This window comes from Talpa occidentalis, unplaced genomic scaffold (assembly GCF_014898055.3).
Source record: "Talpa occidentalis isolate TD23 unplaced genomic scaffold, MPIMG_talOcc4v2.1 talOcc4.7, whole genome shotgun sequence".
Classification (NCBI taxonomy): Eukaryota; Metazoa; Chordata; class Mammalia; order Eulipotyphla; family Talpidae; genus Talpa; species Talpa occidentalis.
In genome coordinates, this window is record NW_023605083.1 from 111,546,607 (window position 1) to 111,574,595 (window position 27,989).

At 43.9% G+C, this 27,989-nt stretch overlaps 2 protein-coding genes across 3 annotated transcripts in view; both read right to left on the reverse strand.

Annotated features, from left to right (window-relative positions):
* Window positions 1-27,938, reverse strand: PCTP (phosphatidylcholine transfer protein). Of its 2 annotated transcripts, none has more exons than XM_037494947.2 (6): window positions 27,733-27,938; window positions 13,536-13,653; window positions 10,924-11,003; window positions 7,905-8,076; window positions 7,013-7,080; window positions 1-5,913 (listed from the first exon to the last, which is right to left on the reverse strand). In XM_037494947.2, the coding sequence occupies exons 1-6, from the start codon at window positions 27,871-27,873 to the stop codon at window positions 5,848-5,850; spliced, it is 645 nt and encodes a 214-aa protein (XP_037350844.1). In that variant the 5' UTR covers window positions 27,874-27,938; the 3' UTR covers window positions 1-5,847. The 2 variants fall into 2 exon arrangements, with proteins under 2 accessions (XP_037350844.1, XP_037350845.1); XM_037494948.2 differs by lacking the exon at window positions 27,733-27,938 and adding an exon at window positions 27,490-27,622.
* Window positions 1-27,989, reverse strand: part of ANKFN1 (ankyrin repeat and fibronectin type III domain containing 1) — a 577,395-nt gene that overhangs the window by 501,180 nt on the left and 48,226 nt on the right. The gene's annotated exons all lie outside the window — the stretch shown is intronic.

The following is a 27,989-nucleotide window of genomic DNA, read 5'->3' on the forward strand; positions in this document are numbered from 1 at the left end:
TTAAAAAATGTATTTTTCTCAAAATTCATTCTTTGGTGAGCATTAGGTGAAACACAAAAGTAAGCGTATATTTTTTGTGGGCCTCACTTTGTGACATAGAGGTCAAACTGAGATCCTGGGGCTTTACAATTGTTGCTCCTGTCATTCCTTCAACATAAAATTTTGAATTACTTTGTGTTCTATGTGTGAAATATACAGTGAGCTCCTTGCTTTATAAGGAGACTTTATAAGCGAACAAAGTGATCTAGCATGAGTGAAGGACTTAACCTGTGCCTGGAATTGAATGAATCAGTAAATGTGAACTATCACCAGCTACTCCCTCCGATTGCACACACCTACCTCCTTTCATGCTACTGCCTCTGTGTTATATCTCAAGTTATTCCTTTTTCCTGCAAAGGAAATCCATCCAAGTTTTGTCAAATTTTTGTGCCTTCAAGGTTCACTACAGACTGATTTTCCTGTAAGATATTCAATGGATTTGGAAAAACCTAATCTATGAGGGTGCTGGATACATGAATTTTCACTTCTAGAAGTCACTCTGACAGATTTGCTGTATTAGTCAGGATTCCCTAGAAACAGAATCAACAGGGTGTGACTGTGTGTGTGTGTGCAGAGAGAGAAAGCTTTTAGTTTAAGGGGTTGGCTCACATGATGATGTAGGCTGAGAAGTCCTAATAACTACAATCAGCAAGCCAGAGACTCAAGAGAGCAGATGGTGTAGTTGCAACCCAAGATCCAAGAAGAGCGAAGATTTCAGCTCAGGTCTGAAGACAGGAAAAGACTGAGCTCCAAAGTCAGCAGTCAGGCAGGAGCAGTTGCCTTTTACTTGTGGAAGGGGTGCCTTTTTTCATCTACTGAGGTATTCCATTAACTGGACGAGGCCCACTTGCATTAGACAGGGTCATCTGCTTTACTTGGCTGATTTAAGTGTTAATCTCATCCAAAAATCCCCCTCAGACACAGTGTGAGTGAACATGTGCTCATAGGGAAGAGCAAAACTGTAACCTCCAAAATTAAAATTAAAAAATAAAATTAGATCAGGAAACAGACCAATCCCCCAAACCCGTACCTAGAATAATGTTTGACCAATGTTATGTTGACACATAAAATTAGCCATCACACCTGTTGATATCCTAGTGTTCATAGATAAGGAAAAAGAATTAATGTGATGAAACTCCTACTATGTGCTAGATACTGGATTGGCGGCACTTTTTAAAGCCTAGTCTTTGGGGAGATAGGAAGTTATCTCAAACTTATTGATAAGGCACATCAGGTCTAGAGATATTAAATACTCTGCTTATGATAAGTCTACTAATCCACTTGGAGATTGGAAAATCAGAAAGACTACGCTGCTCCAGTGCCAGCTTCCATGCTCTTATTCCCAGATCCCAGTACTGTGGTTCGGCTCTGGTTCCTGATGCCTTTCTAACATTGAGCTAAGTCATCAACATGGCATGATTTCCCATGTGTCACTGTTCATATGCCTCTATTTGTAATGCCCTTCTCCCCATAGGCCTGTGCTGAAATCCTACCCAGATTTAGCGCGAGTGGTTCCTCTACATACTTCTGATCTCCTGGTTCAAAAGGATACTGCCCTGTGAACTGGTCATTAGTTGGTATAGGCCAAGCTGCTATTTTTAAAATGCTGTAACTAAAATAAGAAAGTTTATTTTGCTCTCATTACAATCCAGGGGTGGTAGGCCTGTTTTGTGATCCTTAATCTTAGGCTTTCATCTTTGAACCCAAGGCAATTGTTCCAGATCTCATTTCCCAGCCATGGTGAAGGGGACAAGAACCAAGTCAGCTCTTGGACAAGAACCAAGTCAGTTCATAGCTTTTACCATCTTGAACTGGAAGTGGCACATACTTTTCATGCTCAAACAACTCTAGGCAGAACATTCCACATGGCCACACTGTACAAGAGAGGCTTGGTCACTGTGTACTTTGCTAAGAGACAACAGACCCCATGGCAAAATTAGCAGTTACCCACAAACTCTTAAAATATGACATGTTTTTCTTCCATGTGATGGTGATCACATTTTTTCTTATTAACATAAGTTACACACATATTCCCCGTCCTCGACAGCCTGCTGACTCCCTAATGGTAGAATCCATTCTGCTTTCATGTCCTCCACGGCCTAATACTGGGCCTGGTATATCATGTAGAGACCTTGAACAGACTGCTCAGTTCTCACTTCATTATTAAACCTTATGAAATGGAACACATATTATGTGCATCCAAGTAGACATACACAAAAATGTGTATAAATATATATAATTTTTTCTGAAGCCCTCCTGTTTTGTTGATTCTAAATTCAGAGAACCTAAACATACAATGTATGTCTTCTCAAGCAAAAAATATATCTTTTCTTAGAGTTTAAGGTGAGTATAGGAAAAGACACTTTGGTAAAAGCAGACCAGCTTACATTTCTTATGTAAGAGGAGCTGCTGGAGATAGTGGAGTATCCTGGGGGTAGGGCTGGGGGGGTCACTGTAGTTGTTAAGAATGAATCATCTTACCAGGTTATGGTAAGATTCTAAAATCTTTGCTCTGATTCTCAAGATCCCCAGTGGCCCAACTGCCTTCTCCTTCAGCCACATAGGAGCTGCTTCCCTATACCTTCTCTGCTCCATTCATACTGGTCTTTGATAATTCTTCAGACATGGTAGACTTCTGCTCTGAGGACTTTATGCAAATGGTGCCTTCTATATGCAAGTTTTCTCCCCCAACCTTCACCCAGCCAACTCTGCCATGTTCTTCCTAACCCCTCCCCAACATGGTCAGTGACCCAGTTTTACAGCCTCTAGCACCCTTTCCTTGATCTTTCTCTAAACTTATCACCCTGCCAACAGATTGTCCTCTGTGTCTTCTTTCCCAGAACAAAGTGTTTTGAGGGCAGGTACCAAGCCTGTCTCCTTCATCCCAGGAATTGCCATGACTATTCCCTTGCCAAAATAGTCACCAGGCTCTTGTGAAACATTTAGTGAATACATGTCTCCAAGTCTTTAATTGTAATTTTTTGAGGTGGCTAAGTGTTGCTATCAGAAACGTGAGACCCGAATGAATAGGTTCTCCCTGTTTTGTCTTCCCAGCTGGGAATCAAGACTGAAGGGCAGGCATTTCAGACTGGGAATCTAGATGAGGAATCTCAGCTGGGGAACCGGGCCAGGACTCTCACTGTGTGAAATGGGAACATTTGCAAGGGAAGTGACCTTCTGTTGGAATTCCTCAGTTTCAAGGTGGCCATTAATTCGAAATTGTTATGCAGTGTGAATAACTTGCCTGTGGAAAAAATACAGCATTGACAGTAGTGCTACTTTTGTCATTGAAATCCTGAAGTCCTGACTAATCTCAGCTGGATTCAGTCCAGACTGCACCTTTACCACAACATTAAATATAACCTGAAGTCACACCAGCAAAGAAAGGATGTTTGTAATTTCAACGAAGAACCCATGGGAACCTGAAGAATCTAGAACTACCAATAAACTGGGAAATAATTTGCCTTAAATTAAATCACCAAGGGATATTATTACTTAATGTAATTAAATTCAGCCTCTATCTGGATGGGTTTAGTCTTCTGTGTGTGCCAATGAGTCAATCTTCTCTAAACCATTCATTCACTCAGGTTGGCCCAATAATCAAAGTAAAATACCTGCTTCTGTCCACAAAGATCTTGTTGTCTATTTGGAGAGACAGACACAGGAAAAGTAAGTAAAACAAAGAGCTAGAGGAATGATGCTATAACTTTCAAATTCCAAAGACACATCTAGCCCCTGCTGAAAGGTACCCCTTGAAGAACCAGGTGCAACTTCTAACATACCCGTCCTATGCATTTTTTTGCACCTTTGGAATCTACTGCTGACTCAGAGGTTCTCAGCTTCCCATATAACCCCGAATTTCAGTTCTATTTAGGACAGTCTTCTACTCCAAATGAGGAAGCATAAATGCCAAAAAGTCATAACTACGAGTTTAGAGCAAACTTTGTGACCTCTTTTTGACTATCATCTAAAACTCATTCTCGGTATTCTTAGAGTTCTGAGCAAATTCTTGCACACTGATAAAAAGTTAGGGCATGCAGGACACCACACACAATTGCCTACTAAGTGCTTGCTGCTAAGACTATCATCCTATTGCATGTGTTTCAATGACGCTATACACAAAATTTCAACTTGACCTCTACAAGGCATTTAGATGTAGTTGATCTAAATTTAAATTCCAGCTACATTACTGATAAGCTATACTGAAGATAACTGTGTGAGGTATCTACTTATTTGCATCATTCTATCCACACGAGCACAATGACTGAGGTAGGGAAGGTCCATGGGATAATTTGGTATGCATTAGAAAGAAATGCTTATTTTTGGCTCAGTGTGAGGTTGGGAAGATGCAAGGCTGCCTTTCTACTTTTTGCTGGCAGCAGCAACCCAGCCACCAAACATTGCCCAACAATGAAGATACTTGAAAAAAGCTGAATTCCAATGTCAGTTTCAGCACCTGCATCAACCCCTACCTGAGGCTGCCCTACATGTGGCCTTGCATGTAAGTGAGCTTCAAATCTTGTTTTACGTTCAAGTCCATGAGTTAGATTAGATGTGACTTGCAAACAAAAGTGACCTAATGAAATCATCCTTATGAAAGGTGGGAAGGAAGCTGCAGACAGGATAAGAATAAGTTGCTCTGTATTTATTTGGTAGGACTACACTTTTATGCCCAGAAAGAAAACACAGTTTGAGGTATCCCATTTCAGTAAATTTCCTACTCTGGCTTTACGTCCTGAATTTCTATGCCCATTCATCAAGGTATAGTACCATCATACACAGTAGCTAAAAATTTTCCCTGAGATTATCAAAGCTCTGCCTTTGGCCACAGGACATCTTACCAACATTTAGGAGAAAACAGGAAACTTGAAATCTCTCAGTGTGGAAGAGGCAGACAACTTAGGTAGAATTCCTGAGAAAAGGGTATAGGTTCAACCAAGCTACTAATTAATATTTTGCTGGCTGTGAACTATTATCCCTTCAACACTTCCAAACATTCTAGAAGGGAAATTCATCTCATTGCACGTAAAGTTGCTTTATCTGTTTGCTGTGTGCAAAGCATATTTGCTTTCACTAACTGCCAGTCACCTTAATGTCTTGTTTCCAGTCAAATGCAGAGCTAGTGAGGTAGGATAAGCCTTCCCCCAGTGACATATGAGAAAGAGAAAAACCCAGGAACATACAATGAGAAAAAAAAAAATGGCTGTCACATTATATGCTCAGCCAGGCCTACTGTTTTCCAAAATGGTTTGGTCTCATAACAGATCGCATAACGGTGATCTTTCAGAAGGAGACCAGGGAGAGACTTATCATGTCATATCCCAGCTGAATCAAGTCATCAGAGCCCAATGCAAATGGACTTGGCACGTGTCTGCCAGTCTTGCTGGGCTGAGGGGCCATGCTGGAGGCTAGTCAACTTTTAGCTTCCCCTCCTGGGCTGCAAGAAATCACATTCTGGGAAGGAGCCAGCTTGCCGGGATAGGTCGGCCTTAGATTTTGTAGTCACTGCTCCACCCACCCATCCCCCTACTGTGGCACAATGGGATGACTGTTCCCTATGGAGGACTTCCCTTTTTAAAAATAAACAAGCAAAGGTTTCCCCAATGTGACCCAAATTCAATAGTGGAAGAAGGCAGTGCGTCCTGGGGTGGGGAGAGTGGGAAAGGAAGCGCCTGGCACACAGGCTCAGCGGCGACGTGCTGTAGGTGCAGGCCTCTGAAGACGAAAGAATGAAAGGAAGGCTGAGCGTGGGGGGTTGTGGCACTTCTGAGACATCATTCCATGGACACAAAGCTCCCACTCCCTTCCTTAGGTCTTCTTGGGGTAGCTCTGACAGGCTTTCCCCATGTCTTTCAAGAAGTTAGGAACTCCATTCTGCAAAGCAAAAGAGACTGTCACCTCTATGTCCTCAAGGCAATCACTCCTGACACGCTGAGAGGTGGCAAGAAGCAAACAAAGATGACTTGGGGAGTAATGAACGACCACAGGGCCCCCGACCTGATGTCAACAGAAGGTGAAATCCAGGGCAGAGGTCAGACTTGGCAGCGGGGTCTCTGCTGCAAGACACTACTTTATATTTTGGCTTTTACTAGTACAAAGCGAAGACATTTCAGTCAATTTTAAAACATCACAGGAAGCAGGACTGAGCTGGGTTACGAGATTTTTCCTGAGGTGAAAGAAAGGACTTGCCTTACAGAATGTGAAAATGGTAAGGATGCAGGAACCGGGGGTGGAATATTCTATTATCTAACTTGAACGTTGTGCAAGAATTTCCCTAAACTCTGTCTTATTTTACTCCCTTTCCACAGTGTAATTAATATCCAGCTCCAGTTTTAAGGGGGGAAAAAAAAAAAAAAAAGGATGGCTTCCCTAGATTATCGTCAGAAGCTGGGCCAGGATTCAGAATCACATGTCTGACTCAACGCCTTTGTGCTTTTCTCTCTCCCAGGGACTCTGTTGAGCTCTCCAGCCAGTAAGTAGGACATGCACAAAGCAGGCTAAATGGTCCCTGCGATGCCAGGCTCCTAGGCAGTCCCTGGTGACCCAAGCTACAGTTCCCTTTCCTTTCACAGGAAAACAAAATAATAAAAGTAGAGGCCTCCCCAAGTGGACACATCTGGTGGTCTCCTGAGCCAGTTCGGTCTGTCTTTCTCCTCCACAAGCAGAGGCCCAAGGCATCAGGGTTCTCAGAAGGAGCGGGCTATTATCTGAAGGTTCCAGAGAGTGATCTTGGTGGGGTCCTGGAGCATTAAGCAGGGAGGGGCTAGCATTCCAGCTAACAATCCTTTGCCTTTTGTCCCAGCCTCCATCCTGGGTGTTGGCAACCCCAGACCTAACTGTAGTCACTCAACCAAGCTGCTTCATAAAAGAGCCTCATTAGACTGCGACAGCGCGTCTCTTTAGTCTGACAGCCCCGTGGGCTAAGTCAACATTTGTCAAACACACTTCCCCCTCCTGCCTCCTCGGATCTCACCTTGGCAGCCCAGTTAATGAGCCAGGACGGAATTTGGCCACCCGGGTTATCGAAGTAATACATGAAAACTAGAGGGGGAAAGAAAGGACAATTCAGAAGGAAGAAAAACATTAAAAAGATACAACAAACCCTGTGAACCTTCTACCTTCATATTCAGGCCCAGAAATAAGAGAGAAACTAACACATAATTCAGGGGGTTTTCGCCCCCCCGGCCCCCTGCCTTGTCTTACAAAATATTTATATACAAATATTTTTACAAACATTTTGCTATTTATTAAAGACCTGACCAGTGCTAGGTAACTTATCTAGTCTCTCATTTAATTATCCTAACAATCCCTAAGAATTGGTAGAATTGAACCCAGGTTTATAAACAATAAACTACAGACTCACAAGAGTTAGGTGACACAATCAAGGTGACAGCTCGTAACAAGACTTATGTGGTTCAGGTTTTACTTAAGATGCAAGATCACACTCATTCCAGAATATTCCCATCTCAGTGTTTCTCCCTGGGGCTGCAACTCAGGCAGAGGGGAACTGAGCCGCTGGGTTAGTGCTGAGCAGGAGCTGTGTCCTCTGAGGTGGTCTGAGCAGCACTCTCACCCACCCTCAGGCCTGGCCTATGTATCCACAGGACCAGCCTGAAGTGACTGTCTAAACCGTCTGGTTCACCAGGCTATTCTGATTTCACTGGGACAATGGAAGGGTACGTTAAGAATGGGCTGAGTGAGATTTAAGCAACAACTTTGCACTAACCAAGTTTCCAGGGGTGACCTCAGTCCCCTCCCCTACTTTCTGACTTCAGGAGATAAGTTTGTAGTTTACATGTCTCCCATCAGCATGGCCTCCACAGGGGTTGCCCGGCCCGGTGCACCCACATGCACCATCTCTTTACCTTTGCTCCCCTTCTTGCCATCACTCTCAATGGCCAGGCTTTGCTTGTACCGCTGCACTCGAATCACACCCGGCTTCTCGGTAAGCTGAGGGACACAGGTGCTCTGTGCCAGGATCACGTGGATCTTCCGCCCTTCCACATCCAGGTCTCGCCGCTGCCGTTTGTAGACGTACTGATCCACCAGTCAAGGCAGCGTTTCAGATGACAGAAGGGAAGCCCCACAAGTCAGACGCAACAGTGGATGAGTCTGTCCCTTCCACTTGGTGTCTGCTCCCTTGTACTGTTACTCACCCGCCCTGCAAAATGGGGCCTCCCACCACCTGGTATGATAATTTAGAACTACCCTTCACCATCTGTGAATGATTCCCTAAGCTTTTACCCATGCGGGGAAAACCACTTGTAGAAGGTACTATGAGATTATCAGAGGACTGGTCACATAGCAGCAGGCTGATCCCGAGTTACTGAACCTCAGACTCAGTTTCTGTATCTAAGAGATGCAAGTAACAGCGCACAACAGGCAGGCTTGGTAGGGGTCAGAGGGGCGGGAGTCTGGAGCAGAATAAGCTCTTGGTAAATTCTGCTTTGTCTGACCCTGTCCTGGTCCAGCTCTGACTACTGATCTCCACGTGCAGAGCACAGACCAGTGGTGAACACAGGAGACACAGGAGCACCTGAAAGCTCAGCAGGCAGATTCCCTCTCTGGGTTAACACTGGTTCACCAGGAATAACAAAGCTCTTTCATCTCAGCAGACAGTCCCAGAACCACCAGCATGCCCATGGTGCTAGTCGAGGGAAGATAATTAAATTCTAAGTAACACTTACTGAGTCACCACTCATGGAGTCCTTAGCATGTAATAAACTGTTTTACACACAGCTTTAATTTTGACCCTGCCAAAGTCCCCGTGAGTTCTGTATAAGTACGCCCATCTTACAGATGACAAAATCAAGGCTCAGAGAAGAAATGTGCCCAAGATCCCATGGTCCAGCTGAAGTGACAGAATCTCAATTTGAACCCAGATCTGGCTGCCAAAACCATTTAGACTGTCATTGGTAGACGGGGCTCAACTCTTTAATGTGCTCATTTTACTTTCAAATGACATGACTTCAGGTTTCAGACTAGAAGGAATTAAAAGTGTAAAACAATCAAAAAGCCACAGTAAACAACACAATTCCACTTACTATAACACAGCAACAATCATAGTCCCTGAGGCCTCAGAGTGTCGGCTGCACCCACAGATGACCCACCCTTCCCGTGAGCACCCTGCAGGGCTGCCTGGACACTGGGTGGTCTATTGCCCCCACTCTCTTTGTACTGGTGGGTGAAGTTTTCAAATGTTTCCGGGAAGAAATGATGTTCTTGGGTATGGCTTTCCTCTATCTCAAGCCTTTTACTTTCTCCTCACAGCAAATATTGCTCCATTCTCTCCGCAACTTATGTGATAGAAGCACCTACCATTCCACTGAGGAAAAACTTAACTTGATAGATTGATTTAAATTTGGCACATGTCTTTGAAGGGCTGCAAGGCTCAGTGTGGCACATAGCCCACCACCAGTTCAGGACCTCCAGTTTAGGCACAGAGAAGGGAAGGCCTTTTAAAAGGTCACACAGCAAACCAGGGAAGGAATACACACTCAACCTAGGATCGCTCACTCCAAAAGTAATCTTTTCCACTGCACTATTCTCTCTTCTCGAGAATTGAACAGTCCTTGTTGGAGAGACACGTGTGCATATATAACTCACTGTGGAACTGCATGGCAGTGGAAAGTCATAAATAGAACTCATAGCCTCAGATGTCCACTCCTGAGGATACCCACCCAGCAGTGTCACTGGGAGGTGCCCAAGACAAGATCACTGTCCCTGGAGACAGCTGGACCCAGAGCCCAAATCTGTTTCTTCCACCAACTAGCTGTGTGAACTTAGCTAAGTCCTGAACTCCCCTTTAGCTGACTTAGGTGTGAAACGGGTGGTGCTCTCTACCTTACCAAGATGTTGGCAGGATAAGAGAAAACCACACAAAATTAATGAGATCAAGGAATCAACAATTTGTGGAAATGCATGCCATAAATACAAACTACCTAGTAGCATGGGGGAATTCTGTCAAGAAATAAACCCTAAGGGATTTATTACCTAGTTGGGGGCTAGGGCAGACAAATACCTGTAGATACAAAAGCAGACACAAATAATGCACACAAAACACACCACACATTCCCTCTCTCTAGAGAATCATTATTTGGGAACATACAGACATAAAGAAAGTCAGAGCTAGAAGGACCCCAGTGATCGCCTAGTTCAGCTTCCAAGCTTTGTTTTTAAGTCTGCTAGGCCCTTTGTTCAAAGGGTCTGATAAGGTGATTCACTGTGTGACAGAGCACTAAGTGGCTGCACTGGCAGAGGACAATGAAGGGAAGGGGACCCGTCAGTCACCTACCCCCACCTTGGCCACCCAGCAAATTCTCATCTCACCTCCCAGGCTTTCTCCACAGGGCTTCTTCGCCCCTCAGAATGTTAACTAAAGCTCCCCACGTTCCACCAGTGACTTCACTACACAAATGAGGAAATGGAGGGAAGAAGCACATCCCCCATTCATAGGGTCAACTGAAACGGAAGAATTGGGAGAGCTGGAAATGCAGGGGTCTGAGTTCTAGTCCCCCCTCTGCCACTCCTCTCGGCCATTTTATGCCTTTGATTCCCCACTTTCTAGATTGAGAGTGTATTAAACACTCATTACGAGGATTCTTTGCAGGTCCCCATTTCTGAGGCCCAACAATTTCAAAGTTTTATAAAACTTCTCAGGAAAGGGGGAGCTGCTCCCAGTGATCACAGTCATAGGCACTCCATGTGGTCAGGCCTCGAATCACACTCGCATCTCCGCAAGCCACACAAGCCACAATGTTAGCAGACGCTTCTGCAAGAATCCAAGACAATGTTGTCCATGCTTGCTGGAAGACCACCGGTTGATGGCTGCGGGCACAGAAACACTTGGAAAGCCAAGAAATGGTGTCCCCGGGGAAAGGATACATCTCGGTTGGACATGGGGAAAGGGTACTTCACTTCCCAGTAGATGACGGTCTCTCCGTTGCATTCTTTCTCATACAGTTCTAAAGAGAGCAAAAGAAGTTAACACATCTAGAAACCTCTTTACCTCCCATGAACTAAAAGCCTAGGTACAACGACCTCTAGGACATGACAGATCACTAACTCATAAGGCACAGAATTCTAGAAAAAAGCAGGCAGACTCATTACCATTGAAAGCGCATCGCCCAGAAGCACAGTGCAGCAGATATATAAATACAGTAAAAACAAAAGAACCCCAAAAAATATGTCTGTCATATAGTACAAACAAGTTTCTCAGAACAGAATGTAATGTGACAAAACCAGGCATCCCAAAATAAATTTTCAGAGGTTTTAAAATCAAGGTAACCGCCAGATGTCACTAGAGTATCAATAGTGTTGCTTCTTTTTCCCTCTAGATTTCCTTGACACATTACGGCTAGCCTGGGAGCTGAATCACCTTGTCCAGCGTACTCAGGTGGGAAATGAAGGTTTCAGAGAGGGAGCTAGACAGTGGGCTTCCTAGATCCTGGAAAATAGCATCACTGTGGCTAACCCTAACTTTCTTCCTTCTCTCCCATGTTTCTTTCCACTAGACCACAGCTACTTTGACCAAATTTCCTTCATCGTGCTAGTGTGTGCAACAGCAGCCAACTTTTGGATGAAGATTGATGGTAAAGGAATTTCATAACGTGCACCCTCAACACCAAGCTGTACAGTGAGCTTCTGACGACTGGGAGCAGTCAAAGAACCAAGACAGTTGAAGTAGCCAACAGCGTCCATTGAAGAGATGCTGATAGGAGAAATGTATTGTTTAGTCCAATTTTTGAAAGAAAATCTAATAGAAGCAGGCTGTGTGTTACAAAGCTTGCCAGCCTGTGGGTGTCACCGAAGGCTGAAGACAGCCCTGGAATGGAAGACAGGAGTTGACAGCTGTCTCTTTTGCATGCTCAGCACTGGCCTAAGAAGGGTCTCAGCACAGCATCTCAATTTTCCTTCAGAGCATCTTCCTTCCTCTTCTTGAGTATGTTGTTTAAGGAGGACTGACTTGGTATTCATTTCGGGGCTGGGAAAATGAGCAAGACATGGCCATGGTGATTGGTTCAGGGATGGTGCAGGGTCTTAGCTGGTGACTCCAGCTAAGTGGTTTAGTGAAGACTCCCAGGGAAGGCACAGATATCCAAGACCACCAGAGTCAGGTTTACAACATCAGAGAAACCCAACTCTGGTTGTCGCTGGATCAGACACCATAGCACAAACTGCTAAGGCCGAATGCAACTCAGGCTGGGCTAAGATGCCTTAGCTGTGACTGTCACTGGAAAAAGGATTCTGCATGCTGCGTGCTTCTTGATGTTGCTATTTTCCAAATGGAAGCCATATGCACATTTATTAGCAACATCTATATTCCATGACTGAATGGAAAGGGGCTAGAAAGGCTGGGACAGAGAATGCCTGGCTTTCCCCTTGGATATGTGAGCATCACAAATCCTCCCAGATGGGACAGGTATTTGAAAACTCCAGGTGATCTCAAGCCATGACATATGTGCACCAGAAGTAAGCAAGATTCATGGTAAGCTGATGAGAGCCCATCCTGGGCCTCTGGCTGCTATCAGAAGGACAGTGGGAATTCTGTTCTTGTTCCTCCTAGGCTATTTAAATGGTCAGACTATAAGCCTCATGGCCATCTTTGTTATAACATAAAATCAGTCCGAGAATTAGGTCAGACAAAAACAGTTTAGATGGAGGATAAGTATTAGAAGCAGCTGTCCTGGAAGCTAGACTCATGGACTTTTCAATGCTATGAAACAATAAACTTTTTTTTCCTTTTTCCAATACTGGCATTAGTTATCTTTTTGTTATTTGCAACCAAGAGTCTCCTGACTTCCATAGGGATCTTTCAGAGTTTATGAGCCCTTTGGCCAGTTGCATTCCACTGTGACTGAGATGGCAGAGGTCCCTGCCAGCTCCAAGAGGCAGGAGGACCCCTATTTAATGCCTTCCATAATTCTCCATCACTTACAGGGTAAATTACAGGGTAACTCCATAGCTTGGTGGTCATGATGGGCCCTTGGGGACCTGGACGCTCCTTCTACCCTCGCTCTAGATTCTGCTACCCCAACTACGCTGAACTGTTCAGTTTCTGATCATTTCTTGCTGCTTCATGCTTTCCTGATTTAATTCATGCTACTCCCTGAGTCTGAGATCCCTTCACCCTCTAAACCTCCTAACATGCATTCTTGTCATTCAGAAAATTTTCATTCAATTTCCAAAACAGCTTGGATACCACCTCCTCCAAGAAGCCTTCCATGACCACCTAGGTATATAGGATGACAACCAACTTTGCAGTGAGAACAAAGTAGCCCTCCCAGCAAACTGGAGAGTAGATCAAAGAGCATACAGGGAGAAAGTTCTAGGAAAATTGAAGGACTATTTCGACCTAATATTAAAAGTATTTATGCCAAATTTAAAAATGTAACATACTATAGGAGAAATTAAGCTTCTGCTTTTTACTGATTTGAGCAAATAACAATAGATCCTACATTGTAATTGATTTTTTTTAAATCATATATCTCTCTCACCTTTAACATACTGGTCCCATTTTTTCCTATAGTCTAAGTCCATATAGACATCTGCCAGTAGAGTTGGTGGGCAATCTTCCAGAACACCAAAGACTTTATACTCATAAAGTCCAGACTGCTGTAAAAACAGAACAGGCAGAAACCACCTATTGATATACAAATTGAGGGAAAGCTGGATTCTGCAGCATATAAAAAGCAGCTGAGCACGAGATTCATGCAACACCATTTATTGAGCAACTCCTCTATGGTCCTGGCGGTACAACAGTGAAGAGGGGCTGGATGAGGTGCCTGCTCTCTTGAGCTTATATCTGGCCATAGGCACTGATGGTGGTGAGGACCATAAAGGTTACTCAGATCCTTTAAAGAGGCCGTAAGAAAGTTCATGAGATAAACGGTGCCTGTGGGGTAGTGGAGGAGTCACTATAATCAGGGGGTCAGGAAAGGTTTCTACACGAGTAACATTGCTCTGTACACCTTGTTCTAAATATTGGAAGGAGCCAGCCATGGGGAGATGACAAAAGTCCATCTCTGGTGGGGGAAAGACCGTTGGGTTAATGGTTGGCATCAAAGAACAGAAAGCCCACAGGGCCAGAGGACCAAGGATTGGGGGAGGGGGAATTGCAGGAAGTGGGATCAAACAGATAGTGGTGTCCAGGCCCCAAAGGCCTTTGTCAACCAGGGTGATGGCTAACAATTTTGTTCTGACTGCTATGGAAAAACCAATCAATGAATTCAAACAGGATGACATTAAATCAGGAAACAACTTTAAAAAAAGAAAAATACTGGATGGTCTCACTCATAGCAGGAATCTAGAAAACTTAAATAAGGAACCAGGAAAATGAATAACTAGAAGAAAGTGAAAATCAAAACCAACAAAAAACTATGAACCAGAGACACTCTGTGGGGGGGTGGGGGGTGGGTAGGGGAGGGAATGGGGTCAAAATAGGGGGGTGCAATTGTATGGGGAATATAAAAATAAAATTTATTTAAAAAAGAAAGATGATTCTGGCTGGCTGCTTGGGCGCCAATAACATATTATAGGGGAGCAAGGAGCCAGTGAAATGACCAATGAGAGATGACAGTGATTTGAATATGGAAATAACAGGGAAGGAGAGGGGGCAGTGATTTAGGGATGTATCTGGTAGTAATATCAACAGGAACTGCTGACAGGTTGGCTGTAGGGAAAGAGAAGGTAAAGCACTGAGATTAACTCTTAGACCCTTTGTCTCCACAGCCAGGATATAAGGACCTGCATTTCCCAAGACAGAAACTTAGATTTGTGTGCTGTGGGGTAATCAAGAGATCTACTTTTGATTTGAGGTGATCCAAGCAGGATGATGCAGGCAGCTCACATTCTGGGAAGAGGTTACTATTTTAGAGACCCATGGGGCTCACGGAATCCTAACAGATTGTTTTATCAACACCAAGACAGAATTTTTCAACAACTGCTTCTTGTTTTTCTTTATGTAAAGGACTTTTGTATAAAAGGTCAACTGGGGAAAGAAATACTGGTTTCAAATCAAAGTCCCTTTTATTCAGAAAGAGACCATGTCTAGATTCCCAAGCATAACAAGAGAATTTCCTTGTTTTACGAGAAGGCATATAAGGCATATCCAGCATATCCTTGCCCATGAGGGTTCTGGGCTGGAAATGGTCCCATTGGACATTGCACTTTCTGCACAATGTCAACTGATAATTCCTGACTCTCTCCTTGACTAAAGGCTCTATGATTAAGACTAAACCAATGGGGCCTCCCCTGGTGGCGCAGCGGTTGAATGCTGGGCTGCGAAGCTCTGCAGCGCCGGTTCGATCCCCAGCCACCAGGCGAGGGTTCCACATGGCGCGCAGACCTCTCCTGCTGCCCGCTGCTCCCCTCAGCAGTGTATTTCATCACTCTGCCTGTTCTGTTCCCCGCTCTGGCTCTGGTGAATTCTCTCACCCTCCTGCGCTTCTGACTGTACCCAGTGCTTGTATAAATGAATAAATAAAATCTTTAAAAAAAAAAAAAAAGACTAAACCAATGGCTTAGACTAATTTCAATGCAAAAGCAAACAAACGTGGCATTTAGAAGAATTCATCATTTCACATGCTAATGCAATGTTATTGAATAATTGAACATGAATGAAGCCATCTTCCTAAATACCATGCCAGTGACTTATATGAAGTCAAGGGCTAAACATGGTGAATCTTTCTAGAGATCTGAGGCATCCGAGGTCTCCCAGTTCAGGTGACATAACCCAGGGATAAACACACCCCAGTTTAGGAAACTTAGATGTATGTGAAAAGACCTGGCAAAAATAGTAATAATAATAATTGAATGCAAAATTAAAATGAATTCATAAAATCTTCTAGCTCAAATAATATGTGGCTTTCTATGGAGAGCTGTGTGGAGGTTTCTCAATCTGCTAAAGATGGAGCAATTGATCCAGCAATTCCACTCCTCGGTATTTACCCAAAGGACACAGAAACATTAATTCAAAAGGGCACCTGCACCCCTATGTTTATAGCAGCACTATTTACAATAGCTAAGCTATGGAAACAACACAAATGCCCAAAAATAGATGACTGGATCAAGAAGATGTAGTACATATACACTATGGAATATTACTCAGCAATCAAAAAAGATGAACTCATGCCATTTGCAGCAACATGGATGGAGCTGGAAGGGATCATGCTCAGTGAAATAAGCCAGAAAGAAAAAGAAAAATACCAGATGTTTCACTCATAGCAGGAATTTAGAAAACCTAAATAAGGGATAAGGAAAAAGACTAATTATAATAAAGCAAAAATCAAAATCCACAAGCAACTGTAAACCACATATACACTACCAGAGTGGGGGGAGGGGAAGGGGAGAAGGGAGTAGGATCAAAACAAGGGTGGTGGGAATTGTATGGGGAATAGAACCAAGATGAAAATGCATACATTGTGCAAAAATGAAAAATGATGTAAAAAATATATAAAATTAAAAAAAATAAATATATAAAAATATGTGGCTTTATACCAAGGGTTTCCAACCAGCAAAGGAGACACTAGGATATCTGAACCCCTAATGTGTTGTACCATGGATGCCCCAGTAGAAAGGCAGATCCCAGGAAAAACAACTTCTAGAAAGAGAAATAGAAAATGGAGCCCTCACCTCACACATACATATACATTTGGAAAGATAGTGCAGTTTTACATGCCCTACACATCTAAATGGCCATACTTGTTTAAATAACTTTGGAAGAAAGCCAATTAACTCCTTGTCCAGGAATATTGGGTGCAATTCTCTATACATACTGAGCAAAGGGGATAATTATGTGTTGAGATAACTCTCTCCCCACCCTTACATGATTTGACTTTGTTTAACTGGATAGATTAAGACAAACTGTTTCCTTAAACCTGCTCCCTTTCCCTCCTGAATGTAGTTATAACCTTTAGTGACCTCAGTCCTATACATGTCACAGAAAAGAAAAACAGAAAGCCCTCGAGGAAAAGAAAAATAGAACAATGTGATTTACGTGAATACAGAAGAATGAACCATTGTGACAACTTCCTTTAAATACTCCCTTGGTGGCAGAACTGAGAAAGACCAGAACTCCAGTGGAACAAAATGCTCCCAAAACACCTTCTCTAATCTATCAGCTGCTAAGTAGTTCCACCCAATTCTTAGATCAAAGCACTTCTCTGTTACTTTTTAAAAAGGATCTTAGCAAGCATACTCATATTTTTATTTTGACTTTTAAAAGATTAAGTTAATATTGTATAATCATAAAAATAATTCATATTAATTATAGGAAAATTAGGAAATGCCAAAAAGAATAAAGATAACAAAAATGGCCTGTAACTTCATAATCTACAAATACTTATTGGTAGTATTTGACACATTTCTTCAAAGTAAATAAATATTTCTCTATGTTGCAAAATGGGGAAAATGGGGTAAACAGTTTGTCTTCTCATTTTTAACAACAGTGTGTTAAGATCATGAAGAGATCACACCTGATTTAATTGTTCTTAAAAGCTGTTTCTGTTTTCAAATATTTTTACAAATACAAATGTTGCTGGAATAATCTAGTTTCCACATGGATCCACACAGTCCATAATTTAAATTTTTCATTAGGAAAGTCTCCTGAGAGATAAATTTCAGGGTCAAGGGGACTAGCATTTAAAAGCCCTTTGCACTTTTTATAAACTTTAAAGAAATATGTTCCAATTTATACTCTCCGGAGTAACAAAGAAATATCTTACCAGGATTGGGTGCACTGATTGTACAATTTGGTAGGAGAAAAAAATACATCTTGATTTGAACAATTTTTTTAAATTTTTGCTATGTAAGATCCCTTTAAAATTAGAGGTATAAATTCTCCGTAATATTTGTTGCAAAAATGTTTCCAAGCTTACTGGTATTTAATGACTCCAAACAGCATTATTCAAGAGGTTTCTGGCTCTTCCTGAAGCTCCTCTACAAAAGCAATTTTAAGGATGGTTCAATTTTTTTGTCTAAATTAAAACACACTACATACTTTTCTAATGCTCCATTGATAGGACATCCACTTCAGATGGTAAAAGAACCATTTGATAATAAGAGAATCGGTCAAAATAATGTGCAGGATACAATTATCAGAAGCAGCAGAAAATTTAGTGTACCAGGTATACCCTTTCTTGCTTGCTAAGAGAACCCATATGGCAGGGTGCCCAGCTAATAACTGCCCTGGTCTTCTGAAAGGATAGAGGTCATCCTGATGCCGCCTTCCTGTTTTGAATGCAGACACGATAGCACTGCAGCAGCCATTTTATCTTATACCGAAGGAACACACCTACAAAGGCAGAGTCCAAAGACTTCAAGAGTTTTGCTGGCCTCTTTGAGCACCTAAAAAATGTTGTCAACTGCAGACTGCAATTCCTTCTCATTCCTCCTAACCATTAGTCAAACTGCTTCTCCCCACTGATCAAGCCGAATGAAATGCTTGCTGACCAAACCGGGGAAGCTTCTCTCCTTTCAGAAACCTAGACTTTGGGCCAGCTCAGCCTGAGCCGGGCTACCAGGCTCAGTTTGCCTCATGTGCCATGTTCTCCGCTCAATTATCAAATTACACTACATCTCATCTCAGTACCCCCTATATGGTTTCAGGTCCTGGTTGACTTCTCTCTAGAAAAGAAAAACTCTAACTTTCAGAGAGCTCTAATAGTGAAAGCATTCTTCCCATTACAGTAATGGTGATTCTGATGCTAACAGGTTACAAAACCAAACAGCAGCCATCCCCATTCTCATTGCCCCTTATTCAGCCTCTGGTTCACCCAGGTGAACATGATAGTGTATTCAAGGGTGCAGAATGTCCCAATCCTGTCCAACAAGTCAACTCTCCTCTCAATACCTAAGACCCAATAAAAATCAGAAGTTTAGGGGCCTCCCTGGTGGCGCAGTGGTTGAGTGCTGGATTGCGAAGCTGCCCGCAGCCTCTGCAGCGCTGGTTCCATCCCCGGCTGCTCCCTGGCCACCGGAGGAGGGTCCCACATGGCGCGCAGACCTCTCCTGCCGCCCGCTGCTCCCCTCAGCAGTGTACTTCAGTCTGCCTGCTCTGCTCCCCGCTCTGGCTCTGGTGAATTCTCTCACCCTCCCGCGCTTCTGACTGTACCCAGTGGGGGGTGGGGGGGGGTGAGGGGGGAGAGAGAGAGACAGAGAGAGAGAGAGAGAGAGAGAGAACATGCCTCTATAAAAAAAAATTAAAAAAAATCAGAAGTTTATGTATAGGAAGCCCATTTAAGGCATGACAGGCTGATGACATGAGACTGGCCTATGCCTGGAGACAGAAGCGGGGGGTCCTGCTCACCTCTCTCCCCTCATTCCTCCAGATCTAAACCTCAAGAGCAGCATTCTCTACTGCACCCCAGCTCCCCCTCATCCTGAGAGAGCAGTGAGGAGAGAGAGCACTGGGGCTGTGACACATCTGAACACCTGTCTGCTCAGGGAAATGGAAAATGGGAGGGAGGGGGGAAGAGAGAGAGAGAACATGCAATGAGCCCAGAGGACTGGGCCTGAGGGAGTAAGCAGCTGGCCACTGCTGTTCGTGCTCAGCTGTAACGCGGCAGTCGTGCCCGTCGATAAAACGTGGCTTACTCACGGTCCAATTGTTCTGCCAGTCATGCTAGTAACTAGTCTCTCCTTCGGAGGAGGAAGAAAGGATGGGGGAGGAGAAGGGGCCAGCACGGTCACTTAATACCAAGGCAGAGAGGCTCAAGATGCCAATGGAATTCTGACCCCACCTGTGGGTTGGGGTGGGAACGTGCCACCCAGGTAAATCGGTTCTCACGGGACTTAAATATGTGCTTCTCTCCTAAGGGCTAAACTTTCTCTCAGCCCAGTCCAGCAGAGTTCTCCACCTAATGCCAGGCTGAGCATTTTACTAAGCCAGCAGCACAGACAGAACAGGCCCTGGGAAAGCACTGCCTGTGCTTCATCCTACACGTCATCAGCCCTAGGGCAGGGCAGGCAGTCCTCCTCAGCACCAGACAGTTGGTTTTAAAAACCTAATTCAAGCCTTCGGTCATCTCTTTTTAGCTCAATGCCCACTTGCTCTAAATCGCCGATGTGAATCCTGTGTGCAAGTTTCATGCTGCCTATTGGAGTGTCCCAGCGTCTACTGGCATGGGAACGCAGCCCAGACCCCAGCGAGACGGGACTGCTGATCACGGGAAGCTTCTGTGAGCGACTCATGGCCCTTCTCTGCCAGAGGAAATTCCCTGATCTGCTCAGGGGACCACATTTAAGCCCAAACAGCCAACCACGGAGAAATCCAGGGGAATGAATCTTACAATGGACATTGCTTGTCCCTCAAGATACTCTTTTTTTCTCACCCTCCCCTTTCAAGTTTTCTTCACTTCTCAGCTTCTCATCTCTAGGGTATTCCCCAGCTCTCACTGTCTCATAACCTCCTGAGCCCATGCTAGAGGTTCCCACACATCGGTGGTTCTCAAAGTATGGCCCCTGGACCAGTACCTTCAGCACCATTTTGCAACTAGTTAGAAATAAAATGCAAAGGAAAAAAAAAAAAGAAATACAATGCAAACTCTCACACCCCATTCCACAGCCAATGAGGCAGAAACTCTGAGAATGGGGGGAAGGGGACTCAGCTCAGAATTTTACCAGGTCCTGTAGGTGATTCTGACGCATACTCAAGGTTGAGAAGCACCCTGCCATTTCTCATTTCCTTCAATGATTGTTGAGAGGTTAGTACTCCTTAAAGGCAAGTTACTTGCTTTGCAAATAAGGAAGATGAGATGTCAAAATGAAAAGAAACCGACTGACATCACCCAGTCAGGACCTGCTGCCTAACTACTCTCCAACCTCAATTTCCCCTCTTCTGGCTCTGCTGGGAAAACAAGGCAAGCTCAGCCTGATTTAGAGATTTGGCACTTAGCGTTCCCTCTACTGCAGTGGCTTAAAACCAGTCTGGTCCTTTGCAACTCCTGGGAAGAGTTCATTAAAAAAAAAAAAAAAAAGAGGAGGCGGAAGCACGAATATAAAGAGAATAGACTAATCAACCCCTACATGCCAGGGGAGCTTTTCTAAAGGATCATCCGAGCCTCACCCCAGTCAATGAAATCTAGGGTAGGGCTGGCAGTGCCATCATAGCTCCCCAGGTGATAATAATGTGCTTGAGCTTTAAGCAACTCCCTCTGGTGCATTTCTTTTCCAGATATTTGCATGATGCAATCTCTTCCCTTCCATCTTCACTTAAACATTACCTCCGCAGAGGGGTTTTCTAGATTCCTGTATCTAAAACACACCACACCACCTCTGGCTATCCCTGCCTACTCTCTACTCCTTTATCTCATTTTACTTTCTTCAAAGCATTTTTCATCTGACATTTCACTATATACTAGGGATTTCTTCTTGTCAGGAATGTGGTTCATTGGTCAAGAACCACATTCCTGTTCCTGTTTATCCCAGTGCTGAAGAGAGCAGAAGCACGTAGTGAGGTTTGATGACTACTTCCCGAATGAACAAATGGCAGCAGGGCAGGGCAAAGATTCTCACCCCAGACTACTTGCCTGCTAAACCAGGCTCTTCCCACAATGACTCATGGCAGCTTTGGAGTACTTTGCTTCACTTCCACAAAGAGAATGCAACTCCTACCTTGAAGTGAGCTGTACATCTGGTACTGGGTTTATTAAACAGGTTCATGTCTAGTTACTAGTTATGAGGTCTTGATTGACTCACTTGAAAAATCTGGATCTTCCAGATTTGTGTACAAAATAAATGAAAACTTATTTGTGGCATCATTTTGTAAATTAAAGCACCATGGAAAGATAGGTAATTGCCATTATAACCTGAGGTGGAAAGAGGAAAGAAACAGAGTAGGCAAAGAATTTTTTTTATAAAGTGGAAGGAAAAGATAATGGTGCTAGACAGAATGGTTTCAAAGCAGCTTTGTAAGTCTAAAATTCTATGATGTGATAGAAAAAGAGAAAAGGAAAAAGAATAAAACTATTGCATATGAAAAGTTGCCATCCACCCAAAAGCATGACTCAGAATTATTTGTTTACTAAAAAGAGCTACAATCTTTTAAAACACATTTATTACATTTAAGACTCTTTCAAATTAAAACCCTTTCGACTTTCATAAGACTTACCTGTTTTTTCAAAACACTGAGTAGTAACTTTGATACAGCATCACTGAGATAGAGAATTCAACCTACTATGGACCAATCACAGATGACTCTATATCACGCTGACACAAAACAAGTTACCCAAGGGGATGGTCACCTGATGGACAGTTAAGAGTACCCTAAAGCCTGTGAACCCTGAGACTGGGACTGTCGGAGTCTCCTTATCCTATAAATTCCAAGTAATATTCCAAGTGATGAAGCAGCTAATATGCTGTGTATGCAAACCACTTTGAACTGGCTTTTTCATAGTCAGGAAATTCATCCACTAAATATGTCCCTTCCCAGGTCATGGTAAGTACTGTGATGAACAGGCCCCCTTTGCAGGGGCACCACATGTGATCTTACTAATAACAAAAATTGAGCAAGGGAAAAAGTTTTATGGGATCACCTGTCTCAGTTTCTCCTTATGGGTCTCTCACATGCCAAGGAAAATAGAGTAATCGATAAGAGAATGGGAAGAGACATAGAAGAGGCCCCAAGGGCTCACTCCAGCAGAGTGGACTCTTTCGATGGTTATTAAGAAATAGGATGAATTAAATAGGATATTGAGGAGGTTGAAGCAAAGGACTTAAGGCAGCAATATCAAAAACTGGGTGGATCATTGGGATGTCCCATTGGTCCCCAATATGAAAAGGACCCAAACAAGTTTACCCCAGGTGGAATTTAAACAGCCAAAAGGCAAAAATTACAATGAAAACCTGACCTGGAATCACCCAGGAGCAAGTCTGAAGGATTAAGCAATATCAAAATTGACAGCGGGTCTGGGTCTTCTGGGTGACTCCCCATTCAGGGATCCAGAGATCCAAAGTCATATACACATGTGTGGATAAACAGGCTGGGGCTATAGAGGGTGGGGAAGAAGAGGCATGTAATGGCAAAAACATGCATGGTGCATGGTGGATTACATGCTGGCCCACAGACAGAAAAGGGCTTTAGGGGAGATAGTGCAGTTTAAGGCACAGTGTGGGACGAGCTGAATTCACTTTTGATGAGAAGTGGTATTCTGAGGAAAAAATTTACTAACTAAAGTTTAGAAGGAATTCTCGTCTAGGAGGAAGGCCAAGGACAAGAGTCAACCTGAAAAGAAAATGACACATTAGCAAAGTGGGTGAGGCAGCAAATAATGGTGAATAATGGTAGGCCCCAGCAAAGATTTTAGCTGAGAGCTGTTCCCAATCCAACAAGGCTGCTTGATATTTCAATACAGATGGAGACCAAAGTAGCCATGGGGCAGTGGTCCTGCGTCCCACCACTGAATTCAGGGGCACACCTACAGGAGTCTCCAGACTTACAGAGGTCCTCAGGGGCACCTTCATCTCCAACCGGGGTAAAATAACAGACATATTATAGTATGGTTAGTAGGGACAGAAACTATTTTGAATACCATTCACACCCTCCTTATAAGAGGGAGGTAGGTCCTGCTACCTAATAATACCCAATGGAAACCAGCCTTATTTAGTACAAGCCTGAGCGCTCAGAAGGCGTGACTGGCTTTGTCCTCAATTAAATTGGAGCCCAGTGCCAATCAAACCACAGCCAGCTGCAATGATGCCTGTCAATAATATCTGGCACAGGGACAGGGACTGCATCTGTTGCAAAGGCATAACAAATGCCTCTGTAATGAAACCTTACTGACTTATTCTGTAATGAAACCAAATTGTACAATGACCATATCATGATATGATGTGATACTAGTGCTGTCAAGATTCAATTGTCTAATGTAAACAAGTCATGTGATTGTTCTGATATTAATGATCAGATGTATTGAGAAATTGAGTTATGGCCTCCTCGGGACATAATACCTATGGAAATGGCAGGTTTAGCTACCCACCAGCTGATTTCTACACTAAATAGTTTTGCACAAGTATTGATCTATCACAAAAGTGATCAAATAAATCAAGGCAGAAAAGAGTGATCAGGATAACATAAGAATATGAATGGCATTATAGGACAGATGAGTTGTTTATTTAAATGTATTCCTATCCCACACTGATTCCTCCAAATGTTAGGCACACTTATATTGATGCTATTGCTGTATCTGTTATGTAAGTACAATTCCAAATCAAAAAGGTATGATCTTTTTACAAAAGGAGTAGCTTGCTATATGATAAAGAATTTATATGGTCTCATCTCTGGTTCTTTTCACAGATTCTAAAACCCTTGGAACCTGACCATAAGAGGAGTGTCTTTGCTAGTTAGGAGCACCTGGGTTCATGCCTGAATTTATGCTCAAGGCTGGTTCAGACAGGGGGCAAGTTACTGAAAGACCAAGATTTGATTGGGGCGTTAAGTCATGTCATACTAGCTCAACTTCCTGACCTCTAGGAGGGGATTCGGGCAGAGACTATGAACACAGTGGACTATGTACAATAAGGTAATGGAACCCCCAAAAAAGTCTGGTGAAGTTCCCAAGCTGGTAAACCCATGGAGGTGCTGGAGGGTGCTGTGTCCTGTTTCCATAGGGAGAAGGCAGAGAAGATCTATATCTGACCTTGTGGAGCTCTCCATTTGGCTATTTTTAACTTATTTCCTTTACAATAAAACCAATCACATGCAAAACACTTTCTTCAGTTCTGTGAGTCTTCCTAGCCAATTACTGAACTTGAAGGGAGTTGTAAAAATCCTTCGGATTTGTGGCCAGTTGGTCAAAAGTGAGAGCAGCCTTATGGATGGATTGACTCCTGAGATCTGCACGAACGCTGAGTGGTTAGTGTCAGAACTGAATTGCAGTGCACTGATCAGTGTCAGATTACCTATGGAGCAACTCTGTTCTCTAAGACAAGGGAGAAAAAAGAGAAATTCAAGAAACAGGTGCTTACCTCATCAGACATTGAAATGGAACACTTTCATGGACTGTTGCAGAATTAGCAAAAAAAAAAAAGCAAAAAACAAAAACAAAAAACCACAAGCAAAATATAAGATGTAAAAGAAGATGTAAAAGGATTATGGAAGAAAAATGTTCCTCTCCCCCAAAATATGATGGAAAATGAACAGGGTATGTATTCTACAAATTTTGAGGCAATGCCAACTCAAACCTACATGAGAAGTTACAACTGGAAAGAAGTAGCAAGTAGATAAGGAATGACAGCGCTAATATGACAGCAGATTGGAAAATTATTGCATGACTACTAAGTGCAAAGCATCTCCGAAAATAAAGGCAAGGAATAGCATAGCAAAGGAAGACCTGACTTAGCATAGGAACCTCTGGGTTACCGTTCTGCCCCTAAGCCTTCCATTCAACAGAACTGTTTTCTCTGTCAGTCTCCACTTTATTAAACAGGGAGCTGCCCTGAGACTCGCTAAGGTCCTTCTGAGTTCAGGCTTGCTATGACTCTGTGATAGCAGAAAAGATGAGGAGTGAGTTCTTTGTGACAGGGATCTCACCAGTTTCCTGTTCACTCATGTCACATGCTCTGACACACACACCTGACATGTCATACACTCAGTCAGCAAGTTCTATTCATTCAGAAATAAATATACGAGCACAGTGCCTCCCCTTAGGGAGCACACCATCTCATACAGAGCACACGTCCTTGATAATGCACAGCATCTTCGACTGAATAATTTACCTGTTCATTATGCAAACAGAGTGCCTATGACTGCTGCTTTCTCAGAGGTATAGCCGGGCTGTGTCAGGTAGCAGATTCAGTAGGAGAAAGGCACAAAGTACAAAAGCAAAAGAGCAAACGGGGAGGTAGAGGAGGTGGAATGGTCTGTGTAGTACAAAGGACAGGAGGTGTGGATGAGGAGTGGGAGATAAAGGCAGAAATGTGAACTGAAACCAAACTAGTTCAATGCAGCTGACCTGGCAGCATTTGGCATGTCTTCTCTAAGAGAGGTAATGCAGGCACATGTTTAAGGCACAGTCTGTATATAGCCACTGAGCTGAGTCCTGGTACCAGTCTTGAATAATCAGCTTCACCTTTTCACATACTCATTTCCATATAGGTAAAAAGGTGATAATCATAGCACCGTACATTAGGGCTGGTGTGAGGGTTGAGTAAGTCAATGTCTGCAAAGCACTGAAACAGCCTGGAACATAAAGCATGGAATGTGCCAGCTATCACGAAGGTTATTAGCATTAGCTCTGCAATCAACAATGGTACTGAAAGGAGAGTGACATGATCACTTTCAGGTACTTGACTGGGTTGTGATGTGTAGGATGAGGGGGCCAGGGAGCTGGAGAAACCAGTGGAGAGGTCATGGCAACTTCTAGGTGAGAGGTACACCCAGTGTGGCAAATGTAAAAGAGAGAAAAGAGAAGGGAAACATATAGATGTCAGATGTGTCTGAGTGAGTCATCAAATCAACAAAACTTAGCAAATTTCTGGATGTGGCTGGTAATGAAAATGGAATAATCAGGAAGAAGAGAAAAGTATTTTATCTGAAAACATGACCAAGCAGTTGAAGTTACACTAGGAAATTAGTTCTGCCTGTTCTAGTCTATGGGCTTCTTGTTCATCTTGTTATAACCAATGGTCCTGTGGTCAGCAGACTTTCAGTTTGCTGAGTGGCAAATGACACATGCAGTAGAGGGACACATCTTCCTCTCCATGCATTTGAGAACAGAGTGAAAACACAAAACAATCCCTTAAAGTTCCTTGCATTCCCTAAAGTTTTAACTGAAGGGATAAACAAGATCAGCACCAGGCTGATAATTATCATCAGGAACTTAACATCCTGACATGTCAGAAGCCTAGGGCAGAATACCACAGTATGACGCTAATGATGGCTACCAATGATGCCAAACAAAATGTAGCCACTTTATACATAGAAAAGCAGCTATGACAGCTCACCAACTTCCAGCATCTGTTCTAGATTATAAAAGGCTCTCCTCTATTAATTTCTAAGTGTTCAAATGAGCATGTTCCACAGTTCCAGTAACCAGTGGTTAAATCAGAGCTCCCCCCTGCTCTACACTGTAATACTCTAGTCCTCTGCCAGGAAAATTCACTTACCTTGCCTACAGGTGACTTTTAACCCACTTGCCAAGCAATGATTCCACCACCTGGATGGCTACCTGGTTCCTCGTCTCTTCAGGAACTTTTTAATAACCGACTTCATTCCTCCTACCCTTTTAGTTAATCCTTCTCCCTGAAGTCTCAGACTGAAGTTCCTAAGGGCGACTTACAAGGAAGGACAGCATCAGAAATCAGTAAAATGGCTGGTGGGGATAGTAGGTTGTGTCTGAGCAACACACACACACACACACACACACACACGTACATGCAGTCTCTGAAAAGTTCTCTTTTCCATCTGTTTTCGCCCCCCACCCCCCAGCCCCCACCCCCAGCCGCCACTGGCACCTGCTGGCTGGGATGGGATTTCATGTCCTGTGCAGACAAGCGCATGGGCTTAGGAATCAGACCCTGATATACCGCTACATCAAGCCACCTCCTCCTGGAGTCTCAGCCTTGAGGCCGAGTTCCCAAGTCCTCCCACCCGCAGGCTCCGCCCCGCGCTCGCTCCTCCCAGCCCCGCGAGCCCCGCCCCGGCCCCACTTCCGCGGCTGCAGCCCCGCGGTCCACTCCACGGGCGGCCGCCGCTACCTGGTCCAGAAGCCGGTAAATGCTGATGCCCAGGGTCTCCACCAGCAGCTGCCAGTCGGCCCCGGCCAGCGCGAGCTGCTGGAGCTCGGCGCAGGCCTCCAGGAACTGCCCCTCCGAGAAGCCGCCGGCCGCAACGTCCATCCTCGCGCGGTTGCGGCTCCTGCGCCCGCAGCCCCGGCTGCAGAACTGCTCGTGTGGGCCTGGGGGCGGGGCTACAGGATGGCGCGGTGCGATTGGCGGAGACTAAGGGAGTGACG